At 44.6% G+C, this 18,057-nt stretch overlaps 1 protein-coding gene and 2 pseudogenes across 1 annotated transcript in view; 1 reads left to right on the forward strand and 2 right to left on the reverse strand.

Moving 5' to 3' along the window:
- The first annotated feature begins 4,429 nt into the window (after positions 1 to 4,429).
- LOC115324571 lies at positions 4,430 to 7,457 on the forward strand (annotated as a pseudogene).
- A 1,746-nt stretch (positions 7,458 to 9,203) lies between these two features.
- Positions 9,204 to 11,351, reverse strand: LOC121836516 (annotated as a pseudogene).
- A 3,367-nt stretch (positions 11,352 to 14,718) lies between these two features.
- LOC121836517 (acyl-CoA ligase lcsD-like) overlaps positions 14,719 to 18,057 on the reverse strand; it is a 33,522-nt gene continuing 30,183 nt past the window's right edge. Inside the window, exons 2-3 of the mRNA XM_042291431.1 lie at positions 15,935 to 16,198; positions 14,719 to 14,852 (exon numbers count right to left, since the gene is read on the reverse strand). Coding sequence (XP_042147365.1) covers positions 14,719 to 14,852; positions 15,935 to 16,198 — 398 coding nt within the window. The remainder of the gene's footprint in view (positions 14,853 to 15,934; positions 16,199 to 18,057) is intronic.

Below are 18,057 nucleotides of genomic sequence, written 5' to 3' on the forward strand. Positions count from 1 at the left end.
GGCCCACTACAGGCTTCCTATTAGTGTTAAAAAGTGTTATGGCAGTTTAAACAGGTCGCTCCAAATATTTTCTTGAAATGCATAGGTTTATGGAAATTATTATGTGGATGTTTGCAGACAGTCATGGTGAGACCAATCTTTAGTGCCAAGTGTTCTACTTATTCAGAGTTGGTTGAGTCTGTAAATATTGTAGGTTGCAAATTAAATTTTTATGGTATGCAATGGGCACAATCATCCGTAATGACTAGCTCTACCTAGGGGAACTTTATACGTTTACTACGGCAAGATGGTTTCGCAAAACTAAGTATTTAGTTTATTCAACTCCTGCACTAACCTTCTCTCTAGAAACTTTTTATATTCTTTACGATGCTGAGTTAGGATTCTGGAAGTAGTTTTTCTAGAACTACGCTAGACATTTCCAGTTTATAATTTTTCTCGCCAAGCATTCGAGAGAGCCAAACCCTGTAATATACGGATGGAACTCGCAGAATGATGCGACTGGCAGTTTGAAACATTCGGCACTGTAACAGTAATAATGCCATGTCACTTGCCTATGTAATGCTCATTTTCGCAGATCAAACTGCTTTTTCCGTCTGCACTCATTTTCAGTGGACTCATTCAGCGAACTCGCACCCGAGACTGCAGCGCTGGGTTCTGCGAAGTAATTTGAATGAATATAGATGCAACAGGTTTCTTTGAGTGTGCGTCTAACACGTATTCTTCACATTGAATCTGCTACTGTATTTATGACCGTGTCCTTAATTGTATCCACATTCCAGCTTATTTTTATTTTGACGTTTGAGTTTTCTTCAGTACTTTTCTCAACATCTGTGCTTGTTGAGCCGTACTCAAGACCATACATCTTGTCTTTCCCTATTACATTAATATATAAAACTGTTGATGCCGAGTGAGAATTCAAGGTACCGAATCTGTCGTGCGAGTTAAATAAGAACCAATAGAAAGCTCTACAAAGGAAATTTTGTTAAAAGAGGCTGTATAAGCATTAGAATAGCACATGCCATGCTAAAAAAAAAATACGAATTCTTGTTAGGCAGGCAAGGATGACACTGCTGTGCTGTTTCTGATGTGTCGCAAAAAAATCAGTGCCATACAGTGTTCCTTATGGAAGTACAAACTGTCGAATTCAAAGCCCAGAAGTTTTATTCAAGAATGTTTCTCAATACAAATGTATTCAGAGATCTGAGCCACTGACTCATACATGACTATGTGGCGAACATTCATTTTCATGTGTATTATAGTTTACAAGGTCTAGTCTACATTGATTTATTGCATTCATGCTGAAACTGGGAGGGGTTCTTTGGGTATGAATAAAGATATAAACATTTCTTGAAATCAAAACATTTGAGAATGGACAAAGGGAAGGATCTGAGAACCTGATCTTAGATTCTCTTTTCTTTTTCTTATCTCTAATTTTCACTTTATTTCACCTGATGCATTTAGTTTTTTTAGCGCAGCTCTTAGCACCCGTTTCCGCGCTTTGCGGCGTCGCTGTCGGCGTAACCGCCCAACTAAACTTGGCAGGAACTTGAATTAATGTTGCGGTCATGTGACGTTAATATTTCCGCTAAGTCTAGCTGAGAAACTGAATTTTTTATGGATGACATGACACGGTCGTGCGACGTCATTTTCCCCGCTACTTTTAGCAGGAAAACTGCATTTGTGTTGAGGTCATGTGACATCAATTTCCGCGCTAAATTTAGTAGAAAACTTAACCCGCTAAATTTAGTGGGCAAATTTTCCCGCTAAAGTCAGGGAAATTTCCCGCTAAATGGGAGGGAGCAGAAGAGTAGGAGGGTTAGGGGGTGGGGGGTCATACCCTCCCATCCTCCTGTTCAAGATCTGTGCTCTAATTTCACATTACAGAGAATTGTAAACGTCTCATATTTCATCTCATGTTTATTCAACTTTTATATTGCAGGTGCGCTTGCAGCACAAATCTGGGTTGTGCTGATCCTCTACGCACAAGTTAGGAACTCCTGAGTGGCAGGAGTGGGAGTTTGGCCTGACAGCTCAAGGGACACCATTGTTCAGTATTGAATTTTTAATTATCTTCTTTTGAGCAAAGTTAAGCTTTGCTGCATGCAGGTCTTCTAAAAATAAATACCTGCAACCAATTTTACCACGTCACGACATTTTGCCTCTGCTCTTAGTGCTCCTGGTGAGCCTCGGATAAGAGCTTTCTGGTGTGCAAACATCATGCTTGTTTGAAACCACTCACTGATGTAGAGACTCGCTGACATCCAGCATTCCAATGAAACGCTGGATGTCCACAAGTCTTTCTTGAACAATGCAAGCGGGAAAGGAACCATACAATCGTATCGTATTCGGGGACATTCTAGAGAGTGTTTATTTGTATGTTTTTCAGATATTTTTAAAAAAGCCGTAAAAGCTACATTTACGCGGTCTGTGCACGTGAGTTGCGTGTCTAAGGGGGAACAGGACCTTCGGCGCAGAGATGAGCTCTGATAAGGAACTGAAACCTAGAAACTCTTCCAAATAAAGCGTTTTTACAGAACGCGTAAAAGGCTACCCCTGCATTATATCCTTCTAAAAAGAGTTGATTTTGTGGTTTTCAATGACTCAGCAAGTTTCTAATTGAAACTATATTTTCATTTTCACTAATTAAAAAGTTAATTAACAAATTGTATTTAATTATCTGACTGATCGTTACGATTAGGTCCCTACACTACGTACGCCTGGCCGTATAACTCGCCTTGACAAACCGCATTGATTTAGCTTTCACGACCTTTCTAAACATATATGTAAAGCTTAAAACTAAATCGCCCTGTACAACAGTGAAAAGGCGAAACCAGCATGTTGGAGCCATATGGCTCCACTGTGCTGGTATCGCCTTTTTGGCTGGTATAGGTTGTCCCATATTACGTTATGCATGTATGGTTCCACATCTTTCCGCCATATTCCACTACGCTGGTATAGGATGTCCCATAATATGACACGCTTGTATGGTTCCGCCTACCTGTATCGTTCCGCTCTAATCCACTATACTGGATCCGCCGATTCGCTCGTATAGGATGTCCCATATTACGGTTACGCTTGTATGAGCCTTTTCCGCAATCTTTCCATCATCGAAATTTTCCAACAGGGAAGCAATACATGAAAATGTACCCAGATTTTCCAGGAGGCTGGAAGTGATGTCTCGAAGCAGCTGTGTCTCACCACAACAGATCGTACACGAAGGGCCTGGGATGTAGCCCGATCTTTGCGGCCACTGGGAAAGTTCCCTTTCTATCGGCCGATCATAAGCTGGGGTTAACAGAGAAATTGCGACTCACAGAAATACCCAAAACAGACGCCGCAAAACAGAAGTACAGGGGCACCGTGAAACAAAACTTTAATAAAGGACACAACGCCGCAATGCCAAACCTAAAGGTTGATGACCTCATTCTCGTCAGAAAAGGAATCCCGGGGTCAAGTGCCAGTTTTTCGGGGCCTTACCGCGTTGTGAAAACGGCTGCCCAGCAGGGTATATTGGAGACGATTTGGTACTTGGGCCCTAATGAGACGAAGGAGACTGCCTCAATTGGAAATGTTTTCCAGTATTATCCCAGGAGGGATAACTTCTGAAGCACGGGGAAGTGAAGTGAGCCTGGGGATGAAAGAAGACGACAACGATCAGAACGGAGGGGAGAAGAAAGAAGAAGTAAGATAGAATAAACGGGTCTGATAAGCTTCCCCAGTGTGGCAATCATTTGTAGACCCTCACATGTGTGTGTATGTGTGTGTGTGTGTGTGTGTTTACTTTGTTTCTATTATTTTGTTCCGATTGATACGTACACTGAATGTACCCCCCCCACCCCTCTCTCATGTAATGCCCTTAATTGGGCCTTTGAGGTACTGTGAATAAATAAATAAATAAATAAACTAAACGATTCAACATCTCTAGGAATTGTGCGTGTACCATTCTCTAATGCAAATGACATAGAAATTGCAAAGGCCACTGCAGAGTGGCGGCGCTTTGCAAAATTCCGATTAAAGATTGCGTAAGTTCCTTTACGTTTATAATTATTTTATCGCTGGAATATTCTGTATAACCTCTCATGTTCAGCATTCATAAAATGTTCAAAAAGCGTTGACTGCGCACTAATTATGCGCCCATGAAGGTCCTACACTCGAAAAACTCTGACACAAGGGAAAAAAAAAGAGGGAACTCAAGGCACATCAGTGTGTTCGTCTATTTTCTTTTTCTTGTTTCAGGGATGTTTGAGAGTTATCGTTGACCAGCTCGCTGCACGTGAGCTAACCTTTCACTAAAGTTTTTTGCGAGGTGAAAATATTTTCAACTTTATTTTTTACAGGCATGGGACTATTATATATAATTATTTGAGGCAAATCAAAATACCCACCGCGACAGGTGTGTTCGGTTTCAAATCAAACAACCCAGAATTTAATGAGAGAGCAAGATGAGTTAAAACAGAACATCAAACAAAAAGATAGTAACTAGCACTGGTATGTAATTTATCGACAGCAATGTAAATAATATGTATATATGCTTGCAAATCAAATCTATTTTTTCGTATTTCTTTTTTTAGACTCCTATGAGGTCGCGGAAAAACGAGAGGCTGTTGCTAAGGAAACCTCAGACCTTACTGATGCCGAGAGGGTGTCGGAAAAAAGGAAGCGTAAAAAGCCACAGTCATTCGATTCAAGTTCTGAGGACGACATGAACGAAATCGATCCCACACCTTCGACGAGCTTTGACGGCACCTTCGCCTCACCTCCTGAGGCCCCCAAAATTGGTCGACCATCCAAAGTAGTCTCGGCTACAATGTGAGAGAGCGAAAAATGCAGCGGTAAAGAAATCAAGCGTACCTTCCTTGGGGCAGTGGTTGTTATATAATCATCTTGATTTCATTTCTAGAATTACACCTGAGAAACTTACGTCTTCTGGAAACAGTGATACAAATGATTGAGACACAGTCGATGACCCTGGCCAGAATTAATGAAGCGGTCTCCCAAAGGAACCAACCTCCTCGGTCCGTAGTCACAAGTGACTTACCCCTGACTCATCCTCTGCAAGCACTTGAAGAAATGGATGCATTGAAACATTACCTATGCTCCAAAGAAAACAGAGATTACCTGGTAAATTCCATAAATGCTCGGACTTAGCACGTTGTCATTAAATCACCATCATCTCAATCTTAATTGTCCATAAAGTGCCAAAACGGTAAAGATGTTTTGTTAGCATGCGAAAAAAAATAGTACCTTTAGAAGGCCTAAGCCTTTGCTACGGTATATACGACAAGAAAATAAGTATCAAGTTCCCACGAGCTCATCTATCTTCGCCACTTTAACCGAAACGCTGGAGAACCTGTAAGGCTGAATGTGATTGTGTTTTGTTTGTTTGTAGCACCGCATTCTTATCTTGTGAATGTATTTTTTTATTTTTTTTTTTAAATTGATGTTTTTGGTTTGGTTGGTGGCAACACGATCGCAGATGCAACTCGCCGAATTTTGCGCGGCTGCATGGTGGACGATGTGGCAAAAATGTACTGCCTGACGGGACGAAAAGGAAAGAAGCGTTTTGAGGTACTCACCCTTTGAAAAGTTGTCCAAGGTATGTACCAAAAAAGTCACTTTTGAAATGTTAAGATAACAGCTTTTGAGGGCACCAGCACAATTTTATTCGTAATCCGCTTTCGATACAAAACCAGCTGGTATCATAATATGAACTGTTTTGCCAACAACGTTTTAAAGATTGAGTGTTTACACTTTCAGAACTAGCTCGCTCGTTATGAAACCTAACAATCTTACCGAGCATCGCACATATAACACTGAGCAATATGTGATTTCACGTCCATAGCTTTACAAAACCAAGACAGATAATCTCATAACGTATGCAGCTACTAGAAGGTCGAAAAATGAGCAGAGTATATTACATATAAAAAATTTACAGCTCAAACAAGCTGGTGACAGTTTAACGTTATTAAGAAAAAGCTGAGACAGGGGGAACGGAAGGGCAAAATAAACACGAAGTTTTCCTTCCATTCCCCCTGTTTCGGGGTTTTGTCTAATATAATTACATGCCATATGTTTTTTGTTTGACTACATCCAATTAGCCGTACTGCCACGAGCAACAGTCCACATAATATGAGTAACTAGCTCACCGAGTAAAGCGTCGATAATTAATGGATTTACGAAGACATGGTATACGATTTTCAGACTACTATCTAAGCATGTTGGAAATGAGACAACATGTGGCGGTCAAGTTTTTGCTGTTTTGTAAACCAGGGGTGGCCAGGATGACCCGGCCTAATAGCCGCAAACAGAACCACGAAACTTCCAAGAGCCGCGGTGGGGGGGGGGGGGGGGGTTGTTTTGGGCAATAAACGAACTACTTTCAATCTAACTGAGTCAAAAGCAGTCCAAGTGTACGCAACGTAGCAGTAGCACAAGACTACCAAACTGCAACCTGTCTTTCGATTTAAAACGCGTTCCGTTTCTCTTTTTGGGAAAGTGCACGTGTGACTGAGGTAGGCGAAGGAGTGGGGAAGGGGGGGGGGGGGAGAGAGGGAGCCGCGAGTCGCACTTTACCACGCGAAGAGCCGCATGTGAGGCACCTTTTGCCTCCCAAGCGGCTTCCGGTCGCACTTTTGTGGTAAGCTATTAAGCTTCCATTTGGTACTAGAGGGGGCGCTATAAATTCTGTCAAAGCAAAAAAGTTAGAGATTTAGAGAGGTGCTTCTATTGACGACTCCAGCGAACTATAGAGGCGCGCTGCTCAGGCAAAATAGCGGACGAAAGGAGGTCATTTTCGTCGTTCAATTGCGGACCACCACAAATTCCTGCACTGCAGCGTAAAATCAGCGTTACATTTGAAAGAAAAGCGATTTTTCGACGGTAGAAACCTTCTAGTGAGTGCGTAGTTAAGACACGGTGGAATTATAAAAATATTTGCTGGAAACAATGTTTGTTTTTATGCTGCCTACGAGAACCAAGCAGCGAGAGCAGACGACAGAGTCGAAACGACCTCCTCTCTTGAGCTTCTCGGCGCTGCCGCTACGCGGCGTCGATTTCGCTGGAGTCGCGAATAGGCAGTTTGATACTTTAGCTCCTTTTTACAGACAAAAAAAAAAAAAAAAAAAAAAAAACGTGGCGCGGATCCCGCGAGTTAGAGGGAGGATTAAAAAGAAAAAACATTCCAACTATATATGATAAATTATGTCATGAGGAGCATTAGTTTCTTTCATGCCCAATGCTCAGCGTGGATGTGCCTTTAAGTGTTTCACAGCTTTCAGTATTTATAAGAAAAAAATTGTTTTTAATGAGCTAGTACAATGAGGATTACAAATTAACTAAACCATTTAACTTTTCTAGGGGCTGGGCGAGTAGCATTCCCTAAAGCAAATGACACAAAAATCGCAAAGGCCACTGCAGAGTGGCTGCGATTTGCAAAGTTCCGGATAAAGAATGCTTAAGTTTCTTTTTGTTTGTAATTATTTTATCGCTGGCATATTCTGTATAAACTCTCATGTTCAGCATTTATAAAATGTTCAGAAAGCGTTGACGCGCATTAACTCTGCGCACATGAAGGTCCTGCATTCGAAAAACCCTGACACAAGGGGAAAAAAAAAACGAACTCGATGCGCATCAATGAGTTCGTCTATTTTCTTTTTCTTGTTTCAGGGTTGTTTGAGAGTTATAGTTGATCAGCTCGCCTGCACGTGAACTAATTTCATATGGAGGTAGCATTTTCTTTTTTTCATATGTATTCCCAAGTGGTTAACTCTTTACTTAGCAAGCTAGTTTCTTTTATAATTAGGTCAGCTTTGTTGTGTCATACTTGAAGCAGTTTTATATAATTATGTTCCGTAGCCTTCATATTAATTCTAGTTTCACATTTGACATAACGAAAGCTTTTATGTGAACTTTTGATCTAGATGCTAACCTGCATTAATATCTAAAAGTTAATATTAACATCTTTTACGGTCATCCGTTAACAAGAGAGCTTATATGTAATGCAGAGGGGGACTTCTGCTGTACTACAGCTGCATTTTTATATGTTTTCTTCTAGGAGTCAGAACAAGAGTGATTAGAATTAAAATGCATCTGCTAGTCAAAAAAATATAACGAAAAAAACCACTGAAGGACATGCTGCATCGTAGTTTGCTTTATGCTTGGCTGCATTGGTATTCTTTTTTGTAATCAGTTTGGGTAGATGTATATAGACAATAACTTTTAAATAAAGCTTTGACCTACACTTCCCTACTATTTTTATGCTCCTCCCGACCTTCTGCGGTACTCCGCAGGGGTACCCCTCTTCTCCCCCCCCCCTTCCAGCTCCCACACACATTGAGGAGCTCCACACATAGTTTGACGTATGTATACACATTCCTTTCCTAAGTATTTATTTCAGGTATCTCAAAAAGACTCTTTTTTTGACAGTCACGGCCTTATTCTCTGAAACATTCTACTATAAAACTTGCCGTGGAGTCTTGCATGCTTTGTATGAGTAACCCCAGAAATAGCTAATTGCACCATTTTAATTGTTTTAAAGCAACATTACGGTAGTATTCCACAAAATGTTAGTGAAGGTTCGTTTTCTTCTTAGGATTGCGTCAGGGACCCGATGACTGGGAACGCCGATGGTGTGCGGATGTTTATGGTCTAAAAAAATGACTGAAAGGACTCCATCAGTGAGAGAGAAATAAAAAGAAACGTCTATTTACAGTACAGATTGAAAGGTGGCCCGACCGACGTTCTTCCCGGCCCTCGCGCCTCTTCTCTTCTTTTTTTTCTCTTTCCATGTATCGCTCGAGCCACAGTCGCGTCGCTCACTTTAAAGTCATCCTGAGCGAAAAGAAAGACGAAACCGAAACTACAGCCACTGTACCGAAACCCTGCGCATGTCGCGCCTCTGGATTTGTGGCTGTCATTTACGTTGACCTTCACACCTCCCCAACAAGTATAATTTTGGGGCCTCAATGTCACAAAATTATCACACACAAAAACAAAATGTCCGCCCGTCATACACTGGTCGCTCTGGTAAGGTGATTTTGAATGTGCCCGCCAAGGCTCTAAACACCCCGTTACTACCAAAAGTGCCTTAAGGTTTGCATCATATGAACTGAAACGTGCATCTAAAAAAAAAATCTGCAAAGGCGTATGCGGAACATATGCTTTCTCTAAACCAGGCTGTTTTTTCAGAATCCCAAACTGCCCGTTCAGTCATACCAACAACAACAAAAAAATCTCACCAACTTAAAGTATACAATCCATTTAAAAAGACACACCAAAACTTCGGTTCGCGCATGCGCCGAACCAAAAACCATTGCTTGACAAAGCAGTCGCTCCTTCTCTATGCGGTCCGTGTGGACCATGTGGACCTCGTACTCCACAAGCTGGTCCATCTCGAAGGCTCTCAGCTGCGGCACCCCGCCCCCAACCGGGAGCTCTGTGGCTTTGGTCTGCTTCTCTTTTGGGCTGGGCCAATCCTCCTTCTTGACAGGTTCGCCCTCGGCCACTTTGTCGGGGTCTCCATCCTGGGTCGGGGGTGCCTCTTCGCCAGTCGCCGCCACCGCCACCGCTAGGTAGCCATCGTTCGGACACCCAGCACTTGCCTGTCGACCGTCGGGCTTGCGGTCCGAGGCGAACACCACCGAGAAGACGTCCCGCACGTTGCGACGCCCTTTCTTTTTGATCCTGAACGCCTCGCTCCCGTCCGCGGAGACAACCTTGTTCACCGTGAAGCTGCCCGGCTGTAGGTCCGCGTGGGGCACCGCCGCCCCCTGCGGGTACTTGGCCTCGAGGTGGAAGGGCTTGCTCCGGTAGAAGGTGAGCATCTTGCTGAAGGGCAGCTGGTGCCAGCGGGGAAATACCTCTGCCCGACTTTCCTCTCCCTTGCCGGGTCGTAGCACAGCTCGATAGGGTAGAGCTGGGCGTCCACCGCCGCAAAGTCTCGCATCTTGAAGATGGGTGACAGCATGGCACACTGCAGGGCGCAGCCCCGGACAACCGCCTTGTCCTGGTGCAGTGTCGTGGAGGGCTACCGCTGGAACAACTTGCGAACCAGCTGCTTGACCGCCAGCGCCCGGATGCCACGCCCGACCAGCTTCACCGACTCCACGTCCGGCGGCCGCAGCCCGGCCACCGTCAGCGCCCACACCATCGTGCGCTCGGCTCGCGCTAGCAGCTCGGTGCACATGGTCTCGAAGGTCTCCCGCTTCATCTTGCCCGCAAAGTCCCGGTCGTTCTTGAAGCACTCGATGTTGAGCGGCCAGTCGTGCGGGTTGGCACCCATCTGCTTCTTGAGCCTCTCGCACTCGGTGATGAGGCGCATGAGGGCGCGCCAGTTGGTGGCCATGTCCAGCATGTAGCGCTCCTTGAACTCCTGGATGAAGTAGCGCACCAGCACCATGCCGAAGTGGTGGGGCCCGACTCCATCGACGGTGGTAGCCAGCATCTTGAGCCGGTCCTCGTTGAAGGCCACCAGCACCACCTGGAGCACCTATTGGCTCATGTCCACAAAGGCCACCACGCGCGGTTTGTCCTTTGGCCGGTCGTCCTTGTAGAAACCGAAGCTGTGCGCCATGACCGTCGTCTGCGACCTCATTACATTCGTCAGTAGGCGCGTCTTCAGCTTCACAAACCATCGGTTTCAAGTCAACCCTCGCGCACGCCAACTTTAGGCTGTCGTAGTCATCGGGCGTCAACACCATGTCTATGCCGTTAACCAATAGTTCAGTGACGGCGCACAAGAGCGGCACCTCTCGAGGGACATACACAACGTAGCTTGTGGGAAGAGTCATCGGTATATGGCGTAGAACGGCGCTCACGCTGTCCCCGAACGCCCCAGTCAGTGTCACCCTTCCGGCCGACCCCTTCATTTCAGGCGCCACCCCCTTACGCACTACGCTAATCTCCGCTCCAGAATCAATAACCGCCTGCACCATCCTCGGTCCGCATTTCACCTCCACTCTCCGCAACTCAGCACGCGTACCGTTCTGATTGACATTTATGTCCTGAAACATACTCTGCTGAGATGGTGTTAAATTTGTTGAGATGTTGCCCACCACGGAGTAATTTCTTTGTCCTCCATCTGCCGTCTTACGCGGACAGTCACGAGAAAAGTGTCCTATTCCCTTGCAGCTGAAACACTTCACCGGAGAAGCGTTAGGTTTAGTGCCCTGTTTTCGGTTCTCGGGTTTCTCCTCGAGAGAACTGGCCTCTGTTGTGTTGTATGCGCGGCTCTTAGCTGGCGGGTGATCTCGCTTTTTGCATCGCTCGCCCTCGTCGAAACGGTCAGCCAGCGCAGCCACCTCTACTGGTTGAAGCCATTTTCCGGTCTCATTTAGCGTTACATAGGTCTGCATGTCGACAGGCAAGGAATCTCTAATGCGGTCAGAAACCATTAATGCTAGCAAGTCCTCAAGAGAGTCGATCGAGCGACTTCGAGCATAATACTCAAAGCAGCTCTCAACCCGTGTCGCAAACTGAGTCCAGGATTCTTTCTCCATTCTAGTGGCTTTGAGAAAAACCTCCTGTACTCAGCCGGCGGCAGTTTGAGTTCCAAGAGAACTCGCTCCTTAGCCGCACCGTAATCACTCGCTTCGCCGACAGGCAGCCTATTCACCAGCGCCCGCATGCTCTCCGTAAAATAAGGTCGCACGAGCGAACCCCTCAGGCGCTCAGGCACCTCATATGTCGCAAAGACATTTTCGACACCGTCGAACCAGCTTGGTACGAGCAGTTCGGACGACGGCATTTGTGTCAACACACCCTTCATGAGCCTGGAAAAGCTAAGCACCTCTTCCCTCAGGTTGAGTTCTGCGCAGCCTCCACTGGTTCTGGGTCTGTTTTCCGCACGAACTCGCTCTAGTTCAAGCTCTAGACGCACTAGCCGTTCTTTTTCTCTTACGAGCTCAATCTCTCTTTCAATTAGTGAGCTACTCGATCGGCCACCACGGTCCCCGTCCTCGTGCGTCCCCACGGTCGCCGCTGGTCTACTCTGAGGTGACGGTTCACCTCGCTCGTCGACATCGTTATCATTAGCTCCATCCCGATCCAACGAGGTAACCGGCCTAAGCCGTTCCCCACTACGTAGCTCCATGGCGGGCACTAGTCAAAATAATCACCTTACCCTTAAAGGTTGACACGTTCCTATGGCAAGCACACGCTGTCTGTCGATCGGAACAGTCCGGCCCGATAACGGTGTCCGAGTCGTGTAGACACTTCGCAGGGCTGTGGGTCTGCAGCACTTCTCGAAGCCGCGTCGAAGCGAAGTCTCGGCGATCCAAGTCTTCTTCGTTAAACACGGCTGCTGAGGCCCAGGAACTTGCCGCCACTCTTCTTGTTGAATGGAGTCGCTGTCCGCTGAATCTGCTGGGTCGTTCCAGCCGGCGGGGCCCGCTGACGCAATCCTGTCGACTGCGCCAGTGAAGGTTCGTTTTCTTCTTAGGATTGCGTCAGGGACCCGATGACTGGGAACGCCGATGGTGTGCGGATGTTTATGGTCTAAAAAAATGACTGAAAGGACTCCATCAGTGAGAGAGAAATAAAAAGAAACGTCTATTTACAGTACAGATTGAAAGGTGGCCCGACCGACGTTCTTCCCGGCCCTCGCGCCTCTTCTCTTCTTTTTCTTCTCTTTCCATGTATCGCTCGAGCCACAGTCGCGTCGCTCACTTTAAAGTCATCCTGAGCGAAAAGAAAGACGAAACCGAAACTACAGCCACTGTACCGAAACCCTGCGCATGTCGCGCCTCTGGATTTGTGGCTGTCATTTACGTTGACCTTCACAATGTTATAATATTAAAATAACATTATAATATTAATGATTATTTAATGATATAAAATAAAGATGTGAAAACATTTTAAAAATTATTCAATTGTTGTATTTAAAATACAATTGTATTTTAAATACAACAATTGAACATTTTCAGAAAATGTTTTCACATGTTTATTTTATATCATTAAATAAGCATTAATATTACAATGTTATTTTAATAAACTTTTGTAACATTGCAATAACAATATTTGCACATCATTAAGAAAAGTTTAATAACGTTTCTAAAATATATATCCATAATGTTAATTAAACAATATTTCTGTAGTATTGCACAAATGTCGTTAAATCGTTTCACAAATATTTCTTCATAATGTTATTTTAATTACACTCCATAATATTAAAAACCAGTGCCCATAACATTCTACTAATGTTGTATTGTAACGTTTCACAAATATTTATTCGAAATGTTATTTTATAAATATTTTTTAACAACTCAAAAACGGTATTTCTACAACATTCTACCAATGTCGTGTTAGAACGTTTGAAAAATATTTTTTTCAGAATGTTCTTGATATATTACTTTACAATTTTGCCTTAATATTTTATTCATAATGTTGCTGACAAATTGTTTCCAAATGTTACATAAATATATTTTTCGAACATTATTACACGGTTGATTAAAGTGATATTAAAACATGTAGACAACGTTGCTGCCACAACTTCCGGACAACGTTATTGCAATGTTCTGTGCTACCTGGGTTAGCAATCGGTCTGTTAGCACGTAAAGTTTATCCAAATATGTCTTATATTGTTTACGTAGAGAACAATTTAAAAACCAAGAAATGGATCAAATAAGGTAAAAAGTCGCAAGAATCGTGCTCCAAATGCAAAAGCATACGTGTTAAGGCAGGTTTTATAACTTATAGTACTAAATTCCCTCGTGCTGACAACATAGCGATTGCACTTCGTCAGCGGCTGTGTATGCTTGCTGCTCTGCATGGAGATGTGGTGCACGATGCGGCGTCATTTCTGCCAGCGTGTGCTGTTGTGCAAATATTTAAAGCAGACAGAAAAATGGCTTCTTGCTCCACGCACGAAGTAGACATTTTTAAATCATTATCAAACAAACAACACACTGACCCTGTATCTGTGGATGGTACGTACGCTGACCGTTTTTGGAGAAAATTACTGGTTCAATTTTGGGGGGGGGGGGGGGGGGGGTTGTAAATCTTCCATTTTTTCTTTTCACGGGATTGCTTGATCGAGGTCTTTGCAGTGACGCCAAGGGCCACGAAGCGCACTGTACGACCACCACTCGGCTACTTCTCGGCTTCCTAGAATGAGTGCTTTGGGGAAATATTTTGCATAGTTTTGCAGTTGTCTCTGGAGCTTCAGAATGTCAGCTTGATGCTGCTTCCTCCGATAACACAATGTAGCTCTTAAGAGCCATTTTTTACGTTTAGGAATTAGATGAATAAAATGATAGAGTTCAGCCCTTTCTGGACTTTGAACGGGCCCAGTGTTTCATTCCTAAGAATTGAAAGGAATGGAATTGTCAGAAACTGTAATTTCCAGGAATGAAGGCGGGATAGAATGGGCGTACCCATTCCGCAACACTGAAGCCAAGCCTCTAATTAGCCTTCTAATCAGCCTTGCAAAAACTAATAGGAATGCTCCTGGGTTAAATTTAACTCTAACATGACAGTTGTTAAGCACAAAATGTATTCGAAAAAGTATATGGAGATGAGCAAATACGCTTTTTTCGAAGCATATTTATTTGTATTTCAGTACATTTCGGAAAGCATTTTGCCCATACCTTTCTAGTAATTATTGAGGAAAGACATAGACGGATCCCACAGCAGCAGGTCAAGATACGCTGAAGCGACAAATTCGAAAGCTCTCATATAGACTGGCAGAAGAAAACTGGCTGCAGGGAGTTTTCCATTTGTTCGTTATAGAGGCAGCCGGGTACATTTAGCCCAAGTATCGAAAAGTGCTTTCCTCTGAATCTTTCCGCTCTCCGTTTTCGGAAGAGCTTCCACGAAGAAGACGCCTCCGTAGAGATGCTTGTGCTCAGCACAGGTTCCTTCGGAGGGAATAGAGAGCGCTCTTTAGAAAAAAATATTCGGACTGAAAAGGTACAAACACTCTTAAAAGTGGTCAACTATCTTCCTGTGTAAGCGGCGAGCACGCCTAGTTGGAAACCCTGAAGTGCAATTTGTACTGAAAATCTTGATATGACGCTTCAGATTTTCAATCACCCCCGGAAAATTTTCATCTGTACACATAGCTCGCATGTGACATTAGTCCGCTCTTCTTTCTGGCCCCCAGAAGCTCCTCGTCAACGCACGAAAGTTACGATCTCACGCGCCTTTTCCCCGATATGTTATTTGACCGAGTGACGGCAGTGCAAGTTACCTATTCTCATCAGCGTCTTTCTTCTCGTCAACTACCTGTACAGAGAGTATAAGGATCGATCTGTTTGTGTTCCACTTCCCCCAGCTTGCCTGCGTTTTACCATTGTACAAGGGTCTTGCGACATTAGGCGAACTGCGAATTCATGTTCGGTAGAGATTAAATTAGAACCATAGCGTTAGCAATACAAACAATTGTTCGGAGTTTTCTTTCTTTCCGATAGGCAGTTCGATATTTCAGGGTACTGATCTTCATTATGCGAAGTCACAAAAGGGTTGCTGATAGCCATAAAAAAGCTGAGGACGTAGGATACGTGTCATTTTAAGATGTGATTAGAATGTCCACCAAGTCAAAGAACTCTCCACCTCTGAAATAAGTGATTGGTGCATAGTGAGAGAGAAAAGGGTACGCTTTCACTCTTCTTTGAGAATCAATTTGCGATATATTAAAACGAAGACCCCAGACACATTCATTTGGGTCATTTCATCGAAATAAATGTGTTGCACTTGTCTTAGTTGAAGAATTATAAAAGAGACACATTTTCATTTATATTATAAGGAGCTAGTCAAAATATAGATCTTACTCGCATCTGACAGATGAATACCTGTGCTTTCACTTGCCGTTTCGCGAGGGGGTCCTTAAAATCACGAGAAAAATCGTGCTGATATGCATTCAAAGAACATCTTTCATTTGGAAAAATGCCCTGCAAGTTAATGTTGAACACCGTTGAATTGAGTAATGAATTTGAGATACCTGCAATGATATCCTTGATTTCTCTTTTCATTGCTCCACCAACGTTCTCGATATCCTTCTTGGGCACGACGATGGCGGCCGGTGCTTCTCCGTAGACCGGGTGAGGCACACCCAGAACAGCCACCTCGGCGATACCGCCGTGTTTGGCGAGCAGCAATTCTTCGAGTTCTGTAGGAACTACCTGCTGGTCCAGGCACTTGAACATTTCTTTGATTCTTTCCACGAAGTGAACTCGGCCATCTGTGTCGTAGTAGGCAAAATCGCCTGAAAGAATGCAGAGATCAGCTCTAGTCACCGCCGTAATGCGAAAGGCAGGGAGGAGTTCCGCTTGTCCCGATTTCAGCGCAAGCTTCCGATCAGAGCCTCTAAATGAGCTACGCTTAGAGTATCAGGAATCTGTGTCTTGATATTTTTCTGGGCGCCGCCATTTTGGTGCGCAGTACAAAGCAGATGCAACTGCAAAACGTCATAATTCAAAAGTGCGGCATTCTCGGCATTAGATTCGGAGTTAATAAGCTCATGTAATATTATTAAAAAGTTCAAACACCAACCAGCCCTTCTACAGGGACCCTACGTTTCGAAGCCAATCCGGCCTCTTCTTCAGGGGCGACTACGGCTACGGCCGTTGAGGAGCAGTGTCATTTTTTTTTTTTCTTCTACGGTGGGTATCTGGTCTTTTTCTACGGCTGTACCTTTTCAATAAAGTGACAAAGCCCGTTCAGATATGCGGATGGTAAAGCTCCAAGAGACCGATTGATGTTCTGTGGTGTTATCTGAATATACCAGAATTTGAGAAACAGTCTCTTTCGGGAATTTGTCTCAACATCAATGATGCATGTGTTGTTGCGTTGTTAAAGTTAATACGATGGTCCTTGACGTCGCAGTGCTCAGCGACCGCCCCACGCTCATGGTCAAACATGCGTTTGTTGTTTTTGTGCCGACGGATTCTTTCTGTAAAGTTCTATGCTTCGCCGATGTATGTGGCCGTGCAGACCCCGCAATAATCTTATATATAACGCCTTAGGCTCTGTTTCTAGCTGGACGGTCTTTTGGGCGTGGCATGAGTAGTCCAAGGGTAGACACAGGTTTGTGCGCCATTTGGATGCCCTCTATAGCCAGGACACGCTCTAGTGCCTCGCTTGTTTCGTTTATGAAGGGAACGCGGATGCGCGAGTTTGGACGAGAATTTGCACTTGACTGTTGCTGCACGTGTCATTACACGGCGGGCAATACGATGGATGAAGCTGCTCGTGTAGCCGTTATTTTTTTTTAAAGGTACGCAATGACGGTTGTTTTCTCCTATCTTCTGTCCTCTTCTGATGAGCAGATGATCTTTACAACTCCGCTCAATTCCAAAAAACTTAGGCTTACATGTGATTCCATTTCACAAAGCACTACTAAAGAGCTCTACGTCATTGGATTCGCGAAATGTGGAATATTATTTGTGCAATCTTAATTTAAACATCAGCTGATACCGAAACCGAAACTTCGGTTGCGTCAGGCAACATTGGTCTCGAGTCGTCAAAGTCATAGCCACGTCACGTCGAACGAAACACGTGGTCTTGTGACGTTCGGGGGAGGGGGGGGGGGGGGGGGGGGGGGAGGGTGGCGAGGTACAGGATACGCGACTCTGGCAGGTAGCTTCGCATGGCGTGGACGGTGATGACCCGGGGGAGGGGGGGAAGGGGAGAAGACAAAAGAGAAGGGGAGCGGAGAAACAGACCGATAAGCTCGCAGGGCAGCGCAAACTAGCGCATCCGCGTTACGGTGATCACGTGGACGCCGTTCAGCCAACACCGGGAGGAGAAACTCATGACGTCATCGTTCAATTTCCGCTCTGAGAAGTAAGAACAAACAAAACGTGAGAATGACGTAGACATGCCTCTGACGTAGTGGCTCAACGTTGGCCGCTCCAACTCCGTCGCATTGACTGCGCTGACGATTGCGCCTCACGTCGCACGCTAGAGTTGGCAGATTTCGGCGACTTGGCTCACTTGAAGGTTTGCTGGCCAGTTTAAATATTTGTGGAAAATAAAAAAGCGTTCCCTGGTGGTTTCAAATCAAGCTTGAGATAACCGGCCACCATGAGTTTAACCATTAAGAAAAGTAAGTGTCGTTACTCT

The sequence above is a fragment of the Ixodes scapularis genome, unplaced genomic scaffold (genome assembly GCF_016920785.2).
Source record: "Ixodes scapularis isolate PalLabHiFi unplaced genomic scaffold, ASM1692078v2 PGA_scaffold2__306_contigs__length_199485367, whole genome shotgun sequence".
Classification (NCBI taxonomy): domain Eukaryota; kingdom Metazoa; phylum Arthropoda; class Arachnida; order Ixodida; family Ixodidae; genus Ixodes; species Ixodes scapularis.